The sequence below is a fragment of the Chelonoidis abingdonii genome, chromosome 19 (assembly GCF_003597395.2).
Source record: "Chelonoidis abingdonii isolate Lonesome George chromosome 19, CheloAbing_2.0, whole genome shotgun sequence".
NCBI classification, from domain to species: Eukaryota; Metazoa; Chordata; order Testudines; family Testudinidae; genus Chelonoidis; species Chelonoidis abingdonii.
This window is the reverse complement of record NC_133787.1, coordinates 35,121,333-35,135,246: the sequence shown is the minus strand read 5'-3', so window position 1 is coordinate 35,135,246 and position 13,914 is coordinate 35,121,333. Positions and strand designations below refer to the sequence as shown.

The following is a 13,914-nucleotide window of genomic DNA, read 5'->3' as shown; positions in this document are numbered from 1 at the left end:
AAAAACTAACAGCACACACAAAAACTTCCCTCCCTCAAGATTTGAAAGTATCCTGTCCCCTGATTGGTCCTCTGGTCAGGTGACAGCCAGGCTCACTGAACTCGTTAACCCTTTACAGTCAAATAAGATATGAAGTACTCCTGTTTTATTAACTCCTGCTATCTGTTTATGACAATAGGCTATGAATGAAAACATTACTTTTGATCCTTCCATCTTCTTCCTGTCTTCCCCACTGGGCCCAAACTTGTAAGATGCTTTGCTCTCACAACTCTTGCAAAGGTCTATGGAAGCTGAGGGCACTTAGGATCCAGCAGATAGGCAACTATGATGGCATCTGAGCAACTGAACATTTAGTAGGGTGACCAGACAGCAAATGTAAAAAATCGGGATGGGGAGGGGGGTAAATAGGACCCTATATAAGAAAAAGACCCAAAAATCAGGACTGTCCCGATAAAATCGGGACATCTAGTCACCCTAACATTTAGGGGCAGAGTCTGGCAGTTACACTGGGGCAATGCAGGGTCACACCACACTGGCCTGAGAGAAACGCAATATCTCCTGGAGCTTACCTCACATACAGAGGGAATATGACCACTATGCACTTTCTTTTCCAGCTGTCCTGCTCCACTGGCCAATGAGGGAGTAAGTAGAGGGCCATGGCCCTGGTCATCCCTGCCCCTTTTTGGGTGACTTGTTGATTCAGAACAGAAAACAACAACTGCGGTTGGCCCTTGTACATGGACACAAGACTTCTCGTGGTCTGCCTCTTTGTGCACCACATAAACACCAGCCATTATCTGACGCTCTTCAAATCCAATCTAAAGCCACCGAAGCTCTCACAAGACCCTAATGTTCCTAGTATTTCAGAGCTTTCCACCAGAGCCTTCCAGAGTGCAGCCTCAAAGGCAGTTGCTTTCCAAGTCTCCTAATTTAATGCAGAGACCACAGGACATGAGCAATAGACCACTAAATGGAAATTGACATGAACATATGTGCTACATCTTCCTCTGGTGTCTATGGATAAAACAAACCAATACAGGCAAGATACACTCAGTGAAAGACTGGGAACGAGCTTGGGGGTTTTGAGTGGATTCATGCTTGATTCGGAGATGCTTGGTTCTGCCAGCATCACATTACAAAACCATGCTATTTAAATTAGAGCTGCCATTTGCTTCTCTTTCAACATATGGAAGGCTTCAGGAGACTGGAATGATTCCAAATGCAATAAATATATCAACAAAATAGACTTCAAAACTGTTCTCTGAAGACCCCTTAATGCCAAATACTCAAATCAATATCTAAGATCAACATTAAAGCCAGAACTGCACTAACCACCTACACTTACTGTGACTTATTTAAATTCACTCTTTGGCAAACTGGAAGAGCCTGAGTCTAGCAATCTGCAGGGCAGGATTCAAGACACATTAATTCAGGGGTCCTCAAACTGGGAGGCGGGACCCCTCGGCAGTCACATGGTTATTACATAGGGGGTCGCGAGCTTTCAGCCTCCACACCAAAGCCCGCTTTGCATCCAGCATTTATAATGGTGTTAAATATACATTAAAAACACTTTTTAAATAAGTGGGGTCACACTCAGAGGCTAGCTATGTGAAAGGGGTCACCAGTACAAAAGTTTGAGAACCACTGCATTAATTAGTTTTAAGTGTCAGCTTAAGGTGTTTTGTTTTTTCCTTTTTTCTTGTGTTCAGACTAACTGCCATAGCAACAGGCAGCTGAAACCCAGAGAAAGTAAATACATATCGTATATTGGTGAATGTGACTGCACAAGTCTTCACTGTGGTGGATACTCTCAAGGAAACGGTTTAAAATGTGCTGGCAGTCAACATGATTCAAAACAGTTTTGAACACTTTTTACTTCTGGAGACTTGGGATAGTTTTTGAATGAAGTTAAGGACATAATTACGTACACAAAACACATGCACAGTTTACATAAACCATCATCACAATTTGCGCATACAACCACAATCAGAGCATGCACCATTAGGCATGCATTTCTCACCTGTCCTGTTTGTAAATGTGACATTTGAGTTAGAATGCTATTTGAACTCATACAAGTAACTGACTAATCTCAACCAACTCCACTACTGTGGCAGGACTGCTGTGGAATTGGAACAGCAGATATTCTACAAGGTGGTTCGAAATGCGTTGGCAGAACCTTGGACAGCTTGCTTGTCCGCCCTGCCTAGTAATATGATCCCCTCCACGTTCATGATTAGTAATTTCACTACTTTTAATCACATAGAGCAGTGGTCCCCAACCTTTTTGTGGCCAGTAGCACATTCATGTTTTCAGAAGAGTGTGGCGGGCGCCAACAATTTTTCAAGGCTTATTTTGTATTTGTACATTAAATAATATGAAAAAATCATATTTAATATAACATAATATATGAATCCAGAGAGAAACCGCAAGCACAGAGAACACCGGCGCCTGCAGCCCTGGAGTTCTCTGTCTCCGGCAGGCATGGGGCTGCTGCTTCTCTCTGGCTTAAGCCGCAGCCCTGCACCTGCCAGGGACCGAGAATACTGGCACCCACAGCCTGCAGCTCCGGAGTCCTCTGTCTCTGTCAGGCACGGGGCTGCAGCTTCTCTGCCCTGCTGGGCACTAGGCGGGCGCACATAAATGCCCCGGCGGGCACCATGGCACCCACAGGCACCACGTTGGGGACCACTGACATAGAGGAAGGACAGGTTAGCTTCACGTGCAAGGGAACCAAGATACTTTCCTTCCAGGAATACACGTAGCTCAATCATTTGTAGCCTGTTCATTTGTTGGAAAAATCCATTGAGAACTGACAGACAATCCAGCCCTTCTGGGCAAGGTAAGGGTTTCGATGTTCATTGCTGCTGACTAAGCCAACCTAAAGGTCATTGGTCTCTTAGAAGCTGCTGCTTATTTTTCAAGGTTTATTATCAACATGGAGCTTGTTTTGTTTTGCCCATAAGCCATCACCGTTACTACTGTTCTATAATAAAAACATACAGTGAAAATGTATGTACTAAAGTTGCAAGGTGGTTAGGGTAATCTTATTTCTGGCCAGCTTCATCTGGAAGAATGTACATTGTTCACATCTGGCCTAGAACAAAGCCTGCCAAAAGGGAGCCATGGAACTCATTTTCCATTAACACTGAACACCACTGTTAACCTTGAACTCCATTATCCTAACATAGTCAAGCAAAACAGCGTGCACTGCACTAGGTTACGGCTTTATTGAATTTCTATTCTCTCTCCACTCTACTGTTACCCCATCCACAGACATTTTTTCCCTTTGCTTGAATCACTCTCTTGCTTCAGTTATAGGTAGTTGGGACAATAAAGAGTTTATGTTGCTCAGAATACTTATATATTATTGAACTGGCTACATCATTTAATTTTGGTATATGTTGGATAATAAGAGATAATGACACAGCAGATGAATACCTCCATTTCCTGGAAAACATCAGCTCTCTGTGCAACTTGAGGTCATTTAAGTGCATCAGATACAGACATGGGACAATGGAGTTTCACAGCCAACACATGGATGCTCTTAGCCAAGAACCCACTTATCCACAAATTAATGCCAAGTCTTCTCCTATGAAGAGTTTGCTACCAGTATCAAATTAAAAAAAAATTAAGCCTTTAGCCTCTCTCTTTCTGTGCAGCACTAAAAACAGCCCATCATCTTAAATGAGCAAAGGCTGATACATGTTCTATTTAAAACAAAGGATTAAAGTTAACTTCGCATTCAGAATGCGTGCAAGGATTCCCGAGGAATATTAGGTAAACATGAACACATGAAAGGCTGATTATAGTCTTTCCAAGTAGCACCATTTTATACCCAACTTCTTTCTTCACAGAATACAAGGCTCTTTCATTTGTACAAAGTCACCCATAAAAACCCACTAGAAAAGCACACTGAGCAAAGACAAACATAAAACAGTAACCATCCTGGCCGAGTAAACAGAAGTCAGCCAGTGAACACTCCACAACTGAAGCACTTTCAGATCCCCAAAGCCAATGAAAATGCATTTGACTTTCTTGCACTGCTTTGTGTTTACTTTCTTGGACTCAATCAAGCCACATCTTCCCCTGCAGTATGTTACAGGTAGCCCGCAGAATATCACAGTCTACTGAACAACAGGGATACTATAAACCAATTCTTAGGAAGGACTGTAACTCTTTGTCACTGACAAAGCAGCAACAATTAATAGCAAGGAACCTGGCACTCTTAAGACTTATCTGAAGAGCTGATGTAAAAGTAAAGACAGATATAATATTGCCTTTTCTCCCTTATTCTTCCTCCCTGTTCTCTTAAGACAGAGTTTTACATTTATGGCATTCAGTCAAGTGGCAAAAGGTATTATGAATAAAAGATGCCTTTTATATGACATGAATCCTTTTTACACACAGTCTCTATTACCAGCTCACTGACTCAATCCAGAGGAGACAGACTGTCAAACTGGTGCTATTTTTGCAGTAACAGTATTTGCAGGAGAGATAAATGCACAAAAATTACTACCCTCTGTCGTTCTCTGATTCCACAATATTTTGAAGACACCGCAGAAATAGCTCAAGGTAGGGCCCATGGTGCTGTATGGAAAAAACTATGGTGAAAATGTAGTCATCTTAATTGCCGCTGCTGGTAAAGACACACTTAACACTGACTTTCAAGGGCTCTCTCTGAAGTAAGAATACACATTGAGTGTATTTTGGTTCCTTGAGCTCAGGGGAAAAAAAAACAAAAAACACCAAATACCACCAGTTCATCTACCACTGACCCCTTTGGGAGGCTTTCTAAAGATTTTAACAGATTGGGCCTATATTGCAGATGGAGAAGTCCTGATCCTCCAAGGTGCTGGGCATCTTCAACTCCCATGGAAGTCAATGAAAACTGGTGGTGTTAGCATATCACCGGAGGCACTGGGCCATAACTACGGTAAGCCAAAGAATCCCAACAAAGATGTGATTACTGTAGGTGAGTAAATGCTTCTCAGAGATGGCTGGTGTGGCTTCTCTGTGCAGACAATGGCATTCCACAATGCCAGAGTCTTAAGCGGCTGAAGCTTCAACAGGGAGAATGGAGGTTAAATGTTAGGGAAAACTGGGTACTTGGATGACATTTACGTATGGAATAAGCTGCCAAGGGAGGTTGTGGAATTGCCATCAATGGAGACATTCAGGGCTAGACTAGAGAGTATTGGGGATGTTTTATGAATAATGAAATCAGCCCTGAAACTATGCAGTGGAATGGACTAGTTGACCCACTAATGGTCCCTTCCAACAAAAACAATTCAGTGGGATAAGATAGCTCCAGGAAACCACTAGCAAAATTTGTTACTGTCCTCTGGCCAGAAGAAAAACTGACGTGGTCACACAAATTTCAGTACCAATAGTTGAACTCACCATGTATTCCATATTGGAGGCTGAAGGATAGACTTCACCTCTCAGCTTGTTATGAAGCATCAAAATCTCCTCTTTGTCTGACCTTGGAATGGCTCTCTTGGCTCTGGAGTGATATTGGCTCAAAATGCTCTCGAAGTGTGTGCCATTGGGCAAGAAAAAGCCTTGCGCTTCATGCATCAAAACCAGTAAACATCCAAGAGGGAAGAACCAAGACAGGGCAGTACTCATGGTCATTCTCTACTCAATGGAAGTCGAGATGAAGGAGATGGAAGCACTCTGGTTTTCTCAAAGGCAGCTCTACTGCTCTGTACAGATCTGGAATTCAGGTAGGAAACAAACAGTCACTTAATCTACCACTAAAGAACACTGACATCCCATAGAATTTCCAAAAAGGCAAGAGACCTTAGAATCAGATTTTTGCACAATAAAGGAGTGATGTTGAAAGGTAAACAAATTATTTTCTCTCCTACACAACAATGATGAACCTCAATGTTTCCCATGTCACAGATAGGATGTCCTGTCCTATTTCCCTCTTAAATTAGGTATTATCTAGATTTCACAGTGAATACTCTCTGTTTCCATATCTATCCACTTCCACATACAATCATTGGGGTATTATGGACTAATTAGATATGCTGTTGCACATGAATTTTGCAAAGCCAGCTTATTTGCCTGCACCTAATTCCAGCATGCCCACCAAGGAGGGAAAAGAGAGCTGCATCAATATTATGTGCTCATAACCTCTTTGCAGCCCATTCCACATGCAGAATCTAGAGGGACCCAATACAGCTTCAAAAATGGGTGGGACTATGTGGGGGCGGAGCACTGTCCGGACAGCCACGGAATGCCCATAAAGGCAGATGGGGAAAATTGAATGTTCCTTTGGAGTATATATAGATTCTCCTTTGAGATGTAATTTGTATCCATAAGGGTGAATCAATGCCCAGGCCCTTAAACTATCACATTATCCAACCTGTGCCTTTTCACGTATGCAGGGTGAGCAATGACACATTATTTCTTCCAAGTGTCATCCTTAAAGGAGGAGAACAGATCCTAAGAAAAGGGAAAGCAGACTTCCCCAGCAGCCAAGTCACAGAGGTCAGACATGAGCTACAGCTATTTCAGAGGCCTTCGCCTGCCAATAGACTCAGGCAGAGCCTGCTGCCAGCTCCCAGAATCTGTGTATGTTTATGTGAAAATGTCATCGTAATATCAGAGCAATCAAAATTTCCGTCTGCAAGTGACGCACTGGGGGGTTTATGCACTTAGCTAGGACAGAAGTGCAGCCAGATATTGATTATTACAGACTAGGAGAGAAGCTGGAGTAGACTTCCCGGCCTCCTCTCAAATAGGAATCACTTCTGCACTGTTCAGTTGCCATAAGTCAGCCTGCCTTTAGTGGGAAAGGTTAACCGGAGATGAATGCTGGCCCTGAGTGTAAATGTGCTGACTTGATGACGGTTTAAATCTTCAGCCTTGATCATCCATGTCCTCAGCTGCAAGGCCCCCTCTCCCCCTCCTCCTTCAGATCCACCTGTAATCTTCCAGCAAATTCTTCATCCTGATTCTCATCATTAATAGTCTACGCTTACTCCCTCACCTGAGAGCATTTGTCTTGGCTTATATAGATCCTCAGCTGTCTTTTACTAGAGGTTTGTCCGGTTGGCTATGATCTCAAGTGGGGCCGGTAATAGCTACCATCATAAGAATAATATGTAATAGGGTTTAAACATTCACACTGCACATCTGACAGCAGAACTCTCCAGTCCCCTCTTTATAAAACCAAAGTGGTGAATAAAGGCCTTCCCACGTTATTGCATGATGCTTGCAATAGGGGAACCACCATGCCAACGGGAACAACTGTATGTCAGGGCAGCTCTACAAAGAGGGAATAGTCCAAGAGATGCAGCCTTTCCCTAGTCAAAATTATCCATAATGCTGTCATTTTAAACATCCTTTTGTGTGACAGCTGTTAGAACCCTTTCCTGAAAAGGTCTTCAAATATTTCCTTTAGGTGATGGTTCTGCAGTTTTCACTGTTTAGACTTATAGCATTGCAAATGACCACTACATCTTCCCCCACTGCGTGTTTTAAAGCAGGGGCGTGTACAGCTTGATATTGTTAAACGTGTTTGGAATAGGTGATTTATTTTCTTTCTTGCTGAGTGTTATGTCTCTAGGGGGGCAGCAGAACTGCTTTTGATGGTGGAAAAACATAAATCAGAGCATGCTCTATATTTAAATCTAGAAATATTTTGCTTCCAATCTAATGGAAATACAGCCAGGTGTGAACAACATCCTTTTAGGCCAGGGTACAGACACAGCACACAATTATTTTGATGATGATAATGCTCAGAATGCAAAACATAAAGGGTCTAATTTTCAGAGGTGCTGAGCTCCCATGACTCCAGTTGAAGTCAAGGGGAGTGTCAATCCCCTGAAAATTGAGAACAGGGCCTATGTTAGGGGTGGCCAACCTGTGGATCTGGAGCTGTATGTGGCTCTTCAGAGGTTAATATGCAGCTCCTTGCATAGGCGTTGACTCTGGGGCTGGAGCTACAGATGCCAACTTTCCAATGTGCCGGGAGGTGCTCACTGCTCAACCCCTGGCTCTGCCCCAGGCACTTCCCCCACTCCATCCCTTCTCCCAAGGCCCTGCCCCTTCCCCCGAGCCTGCCATGCCCTCGCTCTTCCCTCCTCCTCCCCACCAGAGCCTCCTGCACATGTGAAACAGCTGATTGCTGCAGGCGGGAGGCGCTGACTGGTGGGGCTGCCGGGAGGCATTGGAGCTGATGGAGGCCTGCTGATACATTGCTGTGGCTCTTTGGCAATGTACATTGGTAAATTCTGGCTCCTTCTCAGGCTCAGATTGGCCACCCCTGGCCTATGCTGTCCCGGCATGTGTCTAGCACAACGTAGCCCAAAACCCTGACTGAGCCTTGTAGGCACTGCTGTGACACAAATAAACAACCAACCACTAATAAATTTTTCCTAAGCAAGTGTTAAGCAGTTGAGCTGGGCTTTGCTAAAGCAATGGAGATTACGATAAAGTCATGCAAAGAAAATGTCTTAATTACTTCACTAGAATACCTCCTTGCCTCTTAGAGGAAGTGTAACATGCAAGCATCATCCCCATTCAGTGTTTCATTGGTTAAATAGAGGTTGAATTAGGCCAGTACGATCCTTAAAGGCAAACAACTTCCAGTTTTTTAAAGATAAATATTGTTTTAACCTAATTCTCTTCTCAGCTTTGTTTGCTGGCACAAACCCCTCCATAAATGAAGCCTAACTGGCTAAGGGGGGGCGGGGAGGAGGAAAGAAAGAGGGGGAATGAGCTGTTACTTTTGTAGACCATCTGGCTCAATTTAGGGAACAATTCCTACTTTCAGACACTTCCCTAAGAGGTTTGAAATATAGATGATCTGTCATGGCTATTTACAATGTGGCTATTTCTTATGGGCAATTTTCAATGCAGCCTGCTTCTTAGCTATGCTGGACAGAAGTAGACAGCTGGCACAGGCTGCTGCAGTTCTACCTACCAACCCGGATTTACTCCCTTTTCTAACCAGGGGCCCCGTCCCCCACACAGTGAAGGTACAGAAATTGCAACTTGCGAATCAGCTGAACCCTCTGACTACCCAGAGATATACCAAGCCTGTTACTATGTGATGAAGTCAACATGTCAAGTCCTCAACAGACCCTTGGCTACTTTGCTCAGGCCCTTTCAGCGGCTAGTCAACATGGTGTAACAGATGGTGCCTTATTCTCTGAGTCCTCTCCTCTGCTTGTGAATTAACAGCATTATCCCCTTTCCCCAACTGGGCTGCCTTGAAACCTAGTTTTAAGGTTGGTGGATTAAGTATTCAGTCCCTGGTTCAAGTATTTGCCTTTCAGGTAGTGGGGAAAGTATAATTTCCAGCACTCTAGACAAATCACCCACTGCATCCTCTGTGAATGTGCATCCATAGGATCACTGATTTCAATTAAAAATCAAGGTGAGATTTAATTTCAATGGGGCTAGAACTTGGCCCAAAGACATTCAGTTGCATCCAGTTTCCCAGATGAAGGGAATTCCCTGAACAAATAACTCTCTGGCATACCAAAGAGGGTATCGAATGACGGGTGAAACGGAGGGAGTGCCAGTGGGGGGATATAAACATGCAAGCACAGTAGGTAGTTACCCTATTTATAAGATGGCAAGGGTCCATCTTGCCCAGTAGCCAGTCACTGACAGTGGCCAAGACAAGATGCCTCAGAAATATTTAAATTAAACAGGGGACAATGGCAAAGACATGGTTCTATTACGCCGGCAAATACAACACTCCTTTGTATAGTGGATGCCCATGGGAATTTGGGTGGGCAAAGAATACAAGAGCAAGCTTTCTCCTAGGATCCATTTGCCCCAAAGTGGTGTCCAAGCTCTTAAAAAAAAAAAAAAACCAGCCCCCAATGCAGCAACACAGTTAAGTAACTGGTGAAGTAATCATTCAAGAGCTTTGCTGAATCACGGCTCCAGATATTCAGCTTTGCGTCTCCAGGCTGCACAGATCACTGGCATCCCAGTTGTGGAAACTCTTATAAGCTTTGGATGCACATTGCGTGCGAGTTGGAAGTTTGACAGCTACTTCAACCACTGTCCCAGCTGACTAAACTTCGCTTTATTCAGGGGAGGGGAGGGGAGGAAGCATTTCTATAACCTCTTTTCAAACGCATCTGGCTCATGGTATCGATGCCATGTTAACATCTGGGACTGATCAGAAACCAGCGAATCGGCAGAAGCTGCCTCCTGAATGTCCAGAGGTGAAGGCATCTCACAGGCAAAATATACAGGAACTCCTCACTTAACGTTGTCCCGGTTAAGGTTGTTTCATTGTTACGTTGCTGATCTATTCGGGAACAAGCTCGTTTAAAGTTGTGCAATGCTCCCTTATAACGTCCTTTGGCAGCTGCCTGCTTTGTTCACTGTTTGCAGAATTCTCTGGAAGAGCAGCCCCTCCTTATGGGGATTAGAAATGGGAGGGCGGCAGCCCCCCACCCCATCAGCTCCCCTAAATTCCCTATAAGGTATGTGGCCCCCGCAGCTGCCCAGCAGCAGTTCAGGTGACCCTCCCCCCACTGCAGTGCTGCTCCTGCCCTGCCCTCTGCCTTGGAGCTGCTCCCCGGAGCTTCCTGCTTGCTGGACGGGAGGGGGTGCTGATATCAGGATGTTCCCCCTCTCCTACCCCACCCTCCGCTCCGTACCCACAAAGCGGAGGAGGGGGACAGGGCTCAGGGACAGAAAGGAGAGAGCTTGCTTCCTGTCTGAGCTGGCTGTTCTACTTAAAGGGGCAACATACTTGAAGTGGGGTTAGCATACTTAAAGGGGCAATGCACGCCTCTCTCTCACACTCATGCACGCACCCCCCAGCACTTTGGAAAGTCAGCACCTGTGCAGCCATGCACGTGCTGTCAGGAGGAGAGAGTGGTGCGCTCCAGCTGGATAGCATGGGCTCATGATGTTCGGTTTTTGCAGGGAAGTGTTTGCAGCTACTGCTCTGCATCTATTGCGTTTCCGCCCTCCTACCTCAGTCGAGGCTGCCCTGTGGAGTGTGAGGCTACATTAACAGCAGCATATTAACACTTGAGGGCTCAGCTGAGTGCTAGTTCTTCATTTAGCAGCAAGGCATTCCCTGGGAAATATCCCATCCTCTTACTCCACCAACTCAACCAAGCATTCATTGTTGTGTACAATATTAAACAGTTTGAAATTAAAACTTAATTTGTAATAATGTCTTTTGTCTGGCAAAACAGATTTCCCTGGAACCTAACCCCCCGCCCCCTATTTACATTAATTCTTATGGGGAAATTGGATTTGCTTAACATCATTTTGCATAAAAGTCACATTTTTCAGGAACATAACTACAACATTAAGTGAGGAGTTACTGTATTATAACTAGGGACAAAGGAAGAAGTATTTTCTGAGATCTGAGGAGGTCATATTTAAATGGGCTTTGAAAAGATTGTTCACAAAAAGTTACTTCCTAGACTAATGGAAAGCTTCTGATCTCAGAGGGTAGAAGCAAGGGTAACCTCTAGAAGTTGCCATGCAAAACTCCCTGCTCAGCCCACAGGCAAACAGACAAAGTCAGCCTCAGTGTGGTGCCCACACCAGATGTTAATGCTTTATTGTTATTGATCTCTAATATGTTCCCTAGTTAAATATTAAAGTGGTTGGATTATCCCCCTGGTTATACATGCTACTGCTGCAAATATTTGCAGTGCCATGGGATACTATACACAGTGAAGGCAGAGGAAACCGGCAAATGCAAGAGTTAACATAGGATGCCAGCAACAACTCAAAATGAGCAAAGCAGAGCCAGTGGTGGATCAGATTTTCACTCACGGAGATAAACTCAGGATTCAAGCACTATGCCCACTGTATATTTTGCATATGCAGCCTTGTCTTTTTAGCCATGATGCACATATTTGAGGCTTTACAATGTTGTCGGGTATTTCCCTGCAAACATAATACCAGTAGAATAGTCAGAGTGAAATTACAAATTCGGTGACTTAGGACACGTTGTCCTCTCTACCACATAAAACTGTAAAGTCTGTGTTTTCAAGGTCAGAGATAAAACATCTGATCTACCACCATCCTCTCTAGTGTAATACAAGAGGGTGAGTTTCTACCTAAAGCCATAGTAAAAGTTGGTTTTTAAACTGTTAACAGAAAGTTACCTGGTTCTACTAGTATTTGAAGGTTTAGTCACAGACCCAGTTTAGATTTACAAATATAATAAATAGCTTATATATAATAGTTCATATATATAGATAAATAGTTACAAAAGTTTAAGAAAAAATCAGTAGATGTTTTAATAAATGGTCAGACTATTAGAGGTTATAGCATTCAACAGGTCTGATTATAATTATCAATGACACCTTCCACCTATGTACTTATAAGTAACTGTTTATAACACTAGTAATACAATTTATGTAACATCTATTAAAGTATTATGAACTATTTATAAATGGAACTTTACTAGTAAAGTGCAATTTTGTATCACGCAATCTTTTGGAGAGGTTATTAAACACACATCTGTAACACAGAGATTTTTGATACACACAGAAAGGTTTAAAACAGTCAAAAATCCAGTGCTAAAACTTAACACTTACCTCTCAAAATCAGCAAGTCCACCAGAAGCTAAAATTCCTCAAAAACTTGCTTGTGGAAAATAAATTATATATTTTAAATATACCAACAGGGAGGGAGGGAAATGACAGCTATCACTAGGTGCAATGAATGCTAAGTTCTCAGCAGCACAGCTGGTAGCGATGAATGCTGTTCTCACACAACTTCGCCATGGATATTTATACTCTCCAGGGTTATGATCATTTCTTGGCCCTCTATGATCTTGGCAACTGCTCTTTGTTTTCTGAGAAAAGGAAAAAATAGAGGGTGTCATCAAATCTCTCGGGGCAACAGGGAGATACCATGGAGCCCAAGAAAACTGAGAATCGCCCTATTAAATGGACTAATATAACACACACACACACACAAAACGAGGAGGGGATGGGGGGCGGCGGAGGAGGAGACAGAGACGGGGAGGGTGGGAGGACGGATCAATAATCAAAACCAAATGATAATTTACAACTTTTCCATGAAACCAGCTACAAGAATGGAGCCAGAGAGACGGGGCTCTAGACTCAGATGGAATTCAACAGTGAAATCCAAGGAGACCACTTAGCTGCAGCCCTTGAAGTTAAAAAAAGAGCCCAAAAACAAAACCCCAAACCACTAACTCATAATTTTCCAGGGATCAGTCGAAGCTGCGGCTCCTCCTGCTCCGGAGCTTCTGGCTGCGAAGGAGAGAGAGGAAATGCGAGCCCCAGCTAAGCAAGAGCCTCCTGCCCGCAGCAGAAAGGGAATGGGGGGAGAGAAATCAAAGGAAAGGCTTTAACTGCAAAACAAACCAATCTAGATTCAAAGGGAGAGAGGAAAGGAGGGGGTGCAGCGTAAAGCCCTGCAACCAAACTGCCTTATAAATGAAGCCAAACGAGAGACCTGCGAGTGTGCTTCGGTGGAGGAGGGGGGAGAGGCGGGGGACCGCTGCAAGAAGGAAAATCGCAATTAAACGGTTGCAAATCTCAGTTCATCTCCCATCGCTTTGCTGTCACTTTGCAAAGCTTTCGTCTCTCCCCTCGCCGTCCCACTAGTCCGCGTCCTAGGAGAGACGCCAGGGGGCGCTCCCCCACAGTTACTGAGCAGTCACTGCAAGCCTGAAACTGATCACTGGTGGGTGGTGCAGGGCAGCGTTCGGGTTCGGTGGGAGTGCAGAGCTGGATTGCACTTGCAGACTGTAGCAGGGATGTTTCCAAAGCGCCTGTGTACTTGGCTCCGCAGACAGGCGCTGCCAGTCCGGGCTCCTTTTCATTAAAAAAGAAGAAACTACAAAATAACTGATTGATGGCTAGGAAGCCAAGCTGTGGAGTTTAGAGCAATAGATTCATAGACTCTAGGACAGGAAGGGACCTCGAG

At 44.1% G+C, this 13,914-nt stretch overlaps 1 protein-coding gene across 3 annotated transcripts in view; it reads right to left on the bottom strand.

The window, feature by feature from the left end:
- CRISPLD2 (cysteine rich secretory protein LCCL domain containing 2) overlaps window positions 1-13,793 on the bottom strand; it is a 47,171-nt gene extending 33,378 nt beyond the window's left edge. Inside the window, exons 1-3 of one of the 3 annotated variants that reach the window (XM_032793816.2) lie at window positions 13,441-13,793; window positions 12,552-12,811; window positions 5,401-5,715 (exon numbers count right to left, since the gene is read on the bottom strand). In XM_032793816.2, coding sequence (XP_032649707.1) covers window positions 5,401-5,634 — 234 coding nt within the window. In that variant the 5' untranslated portion in view covers window positions 5,635-5,715; window positions 12,552-12,811; window positions 13,441-13,793. Of the gene's footprint in view, window positions 1-5,400; window positions 5,716-12,551; window positions 12,812-13,027; window positions 13,084-13,178; window positions 13,396-13,440 lie in introns of those variants that run through there. The other 2 variants (XM_032793815.2, XM_032793817.2) reach the window with 2 other exon arrangements.
- Window positions 13,794-13,914: the final 121 nt, after the last annotated feature.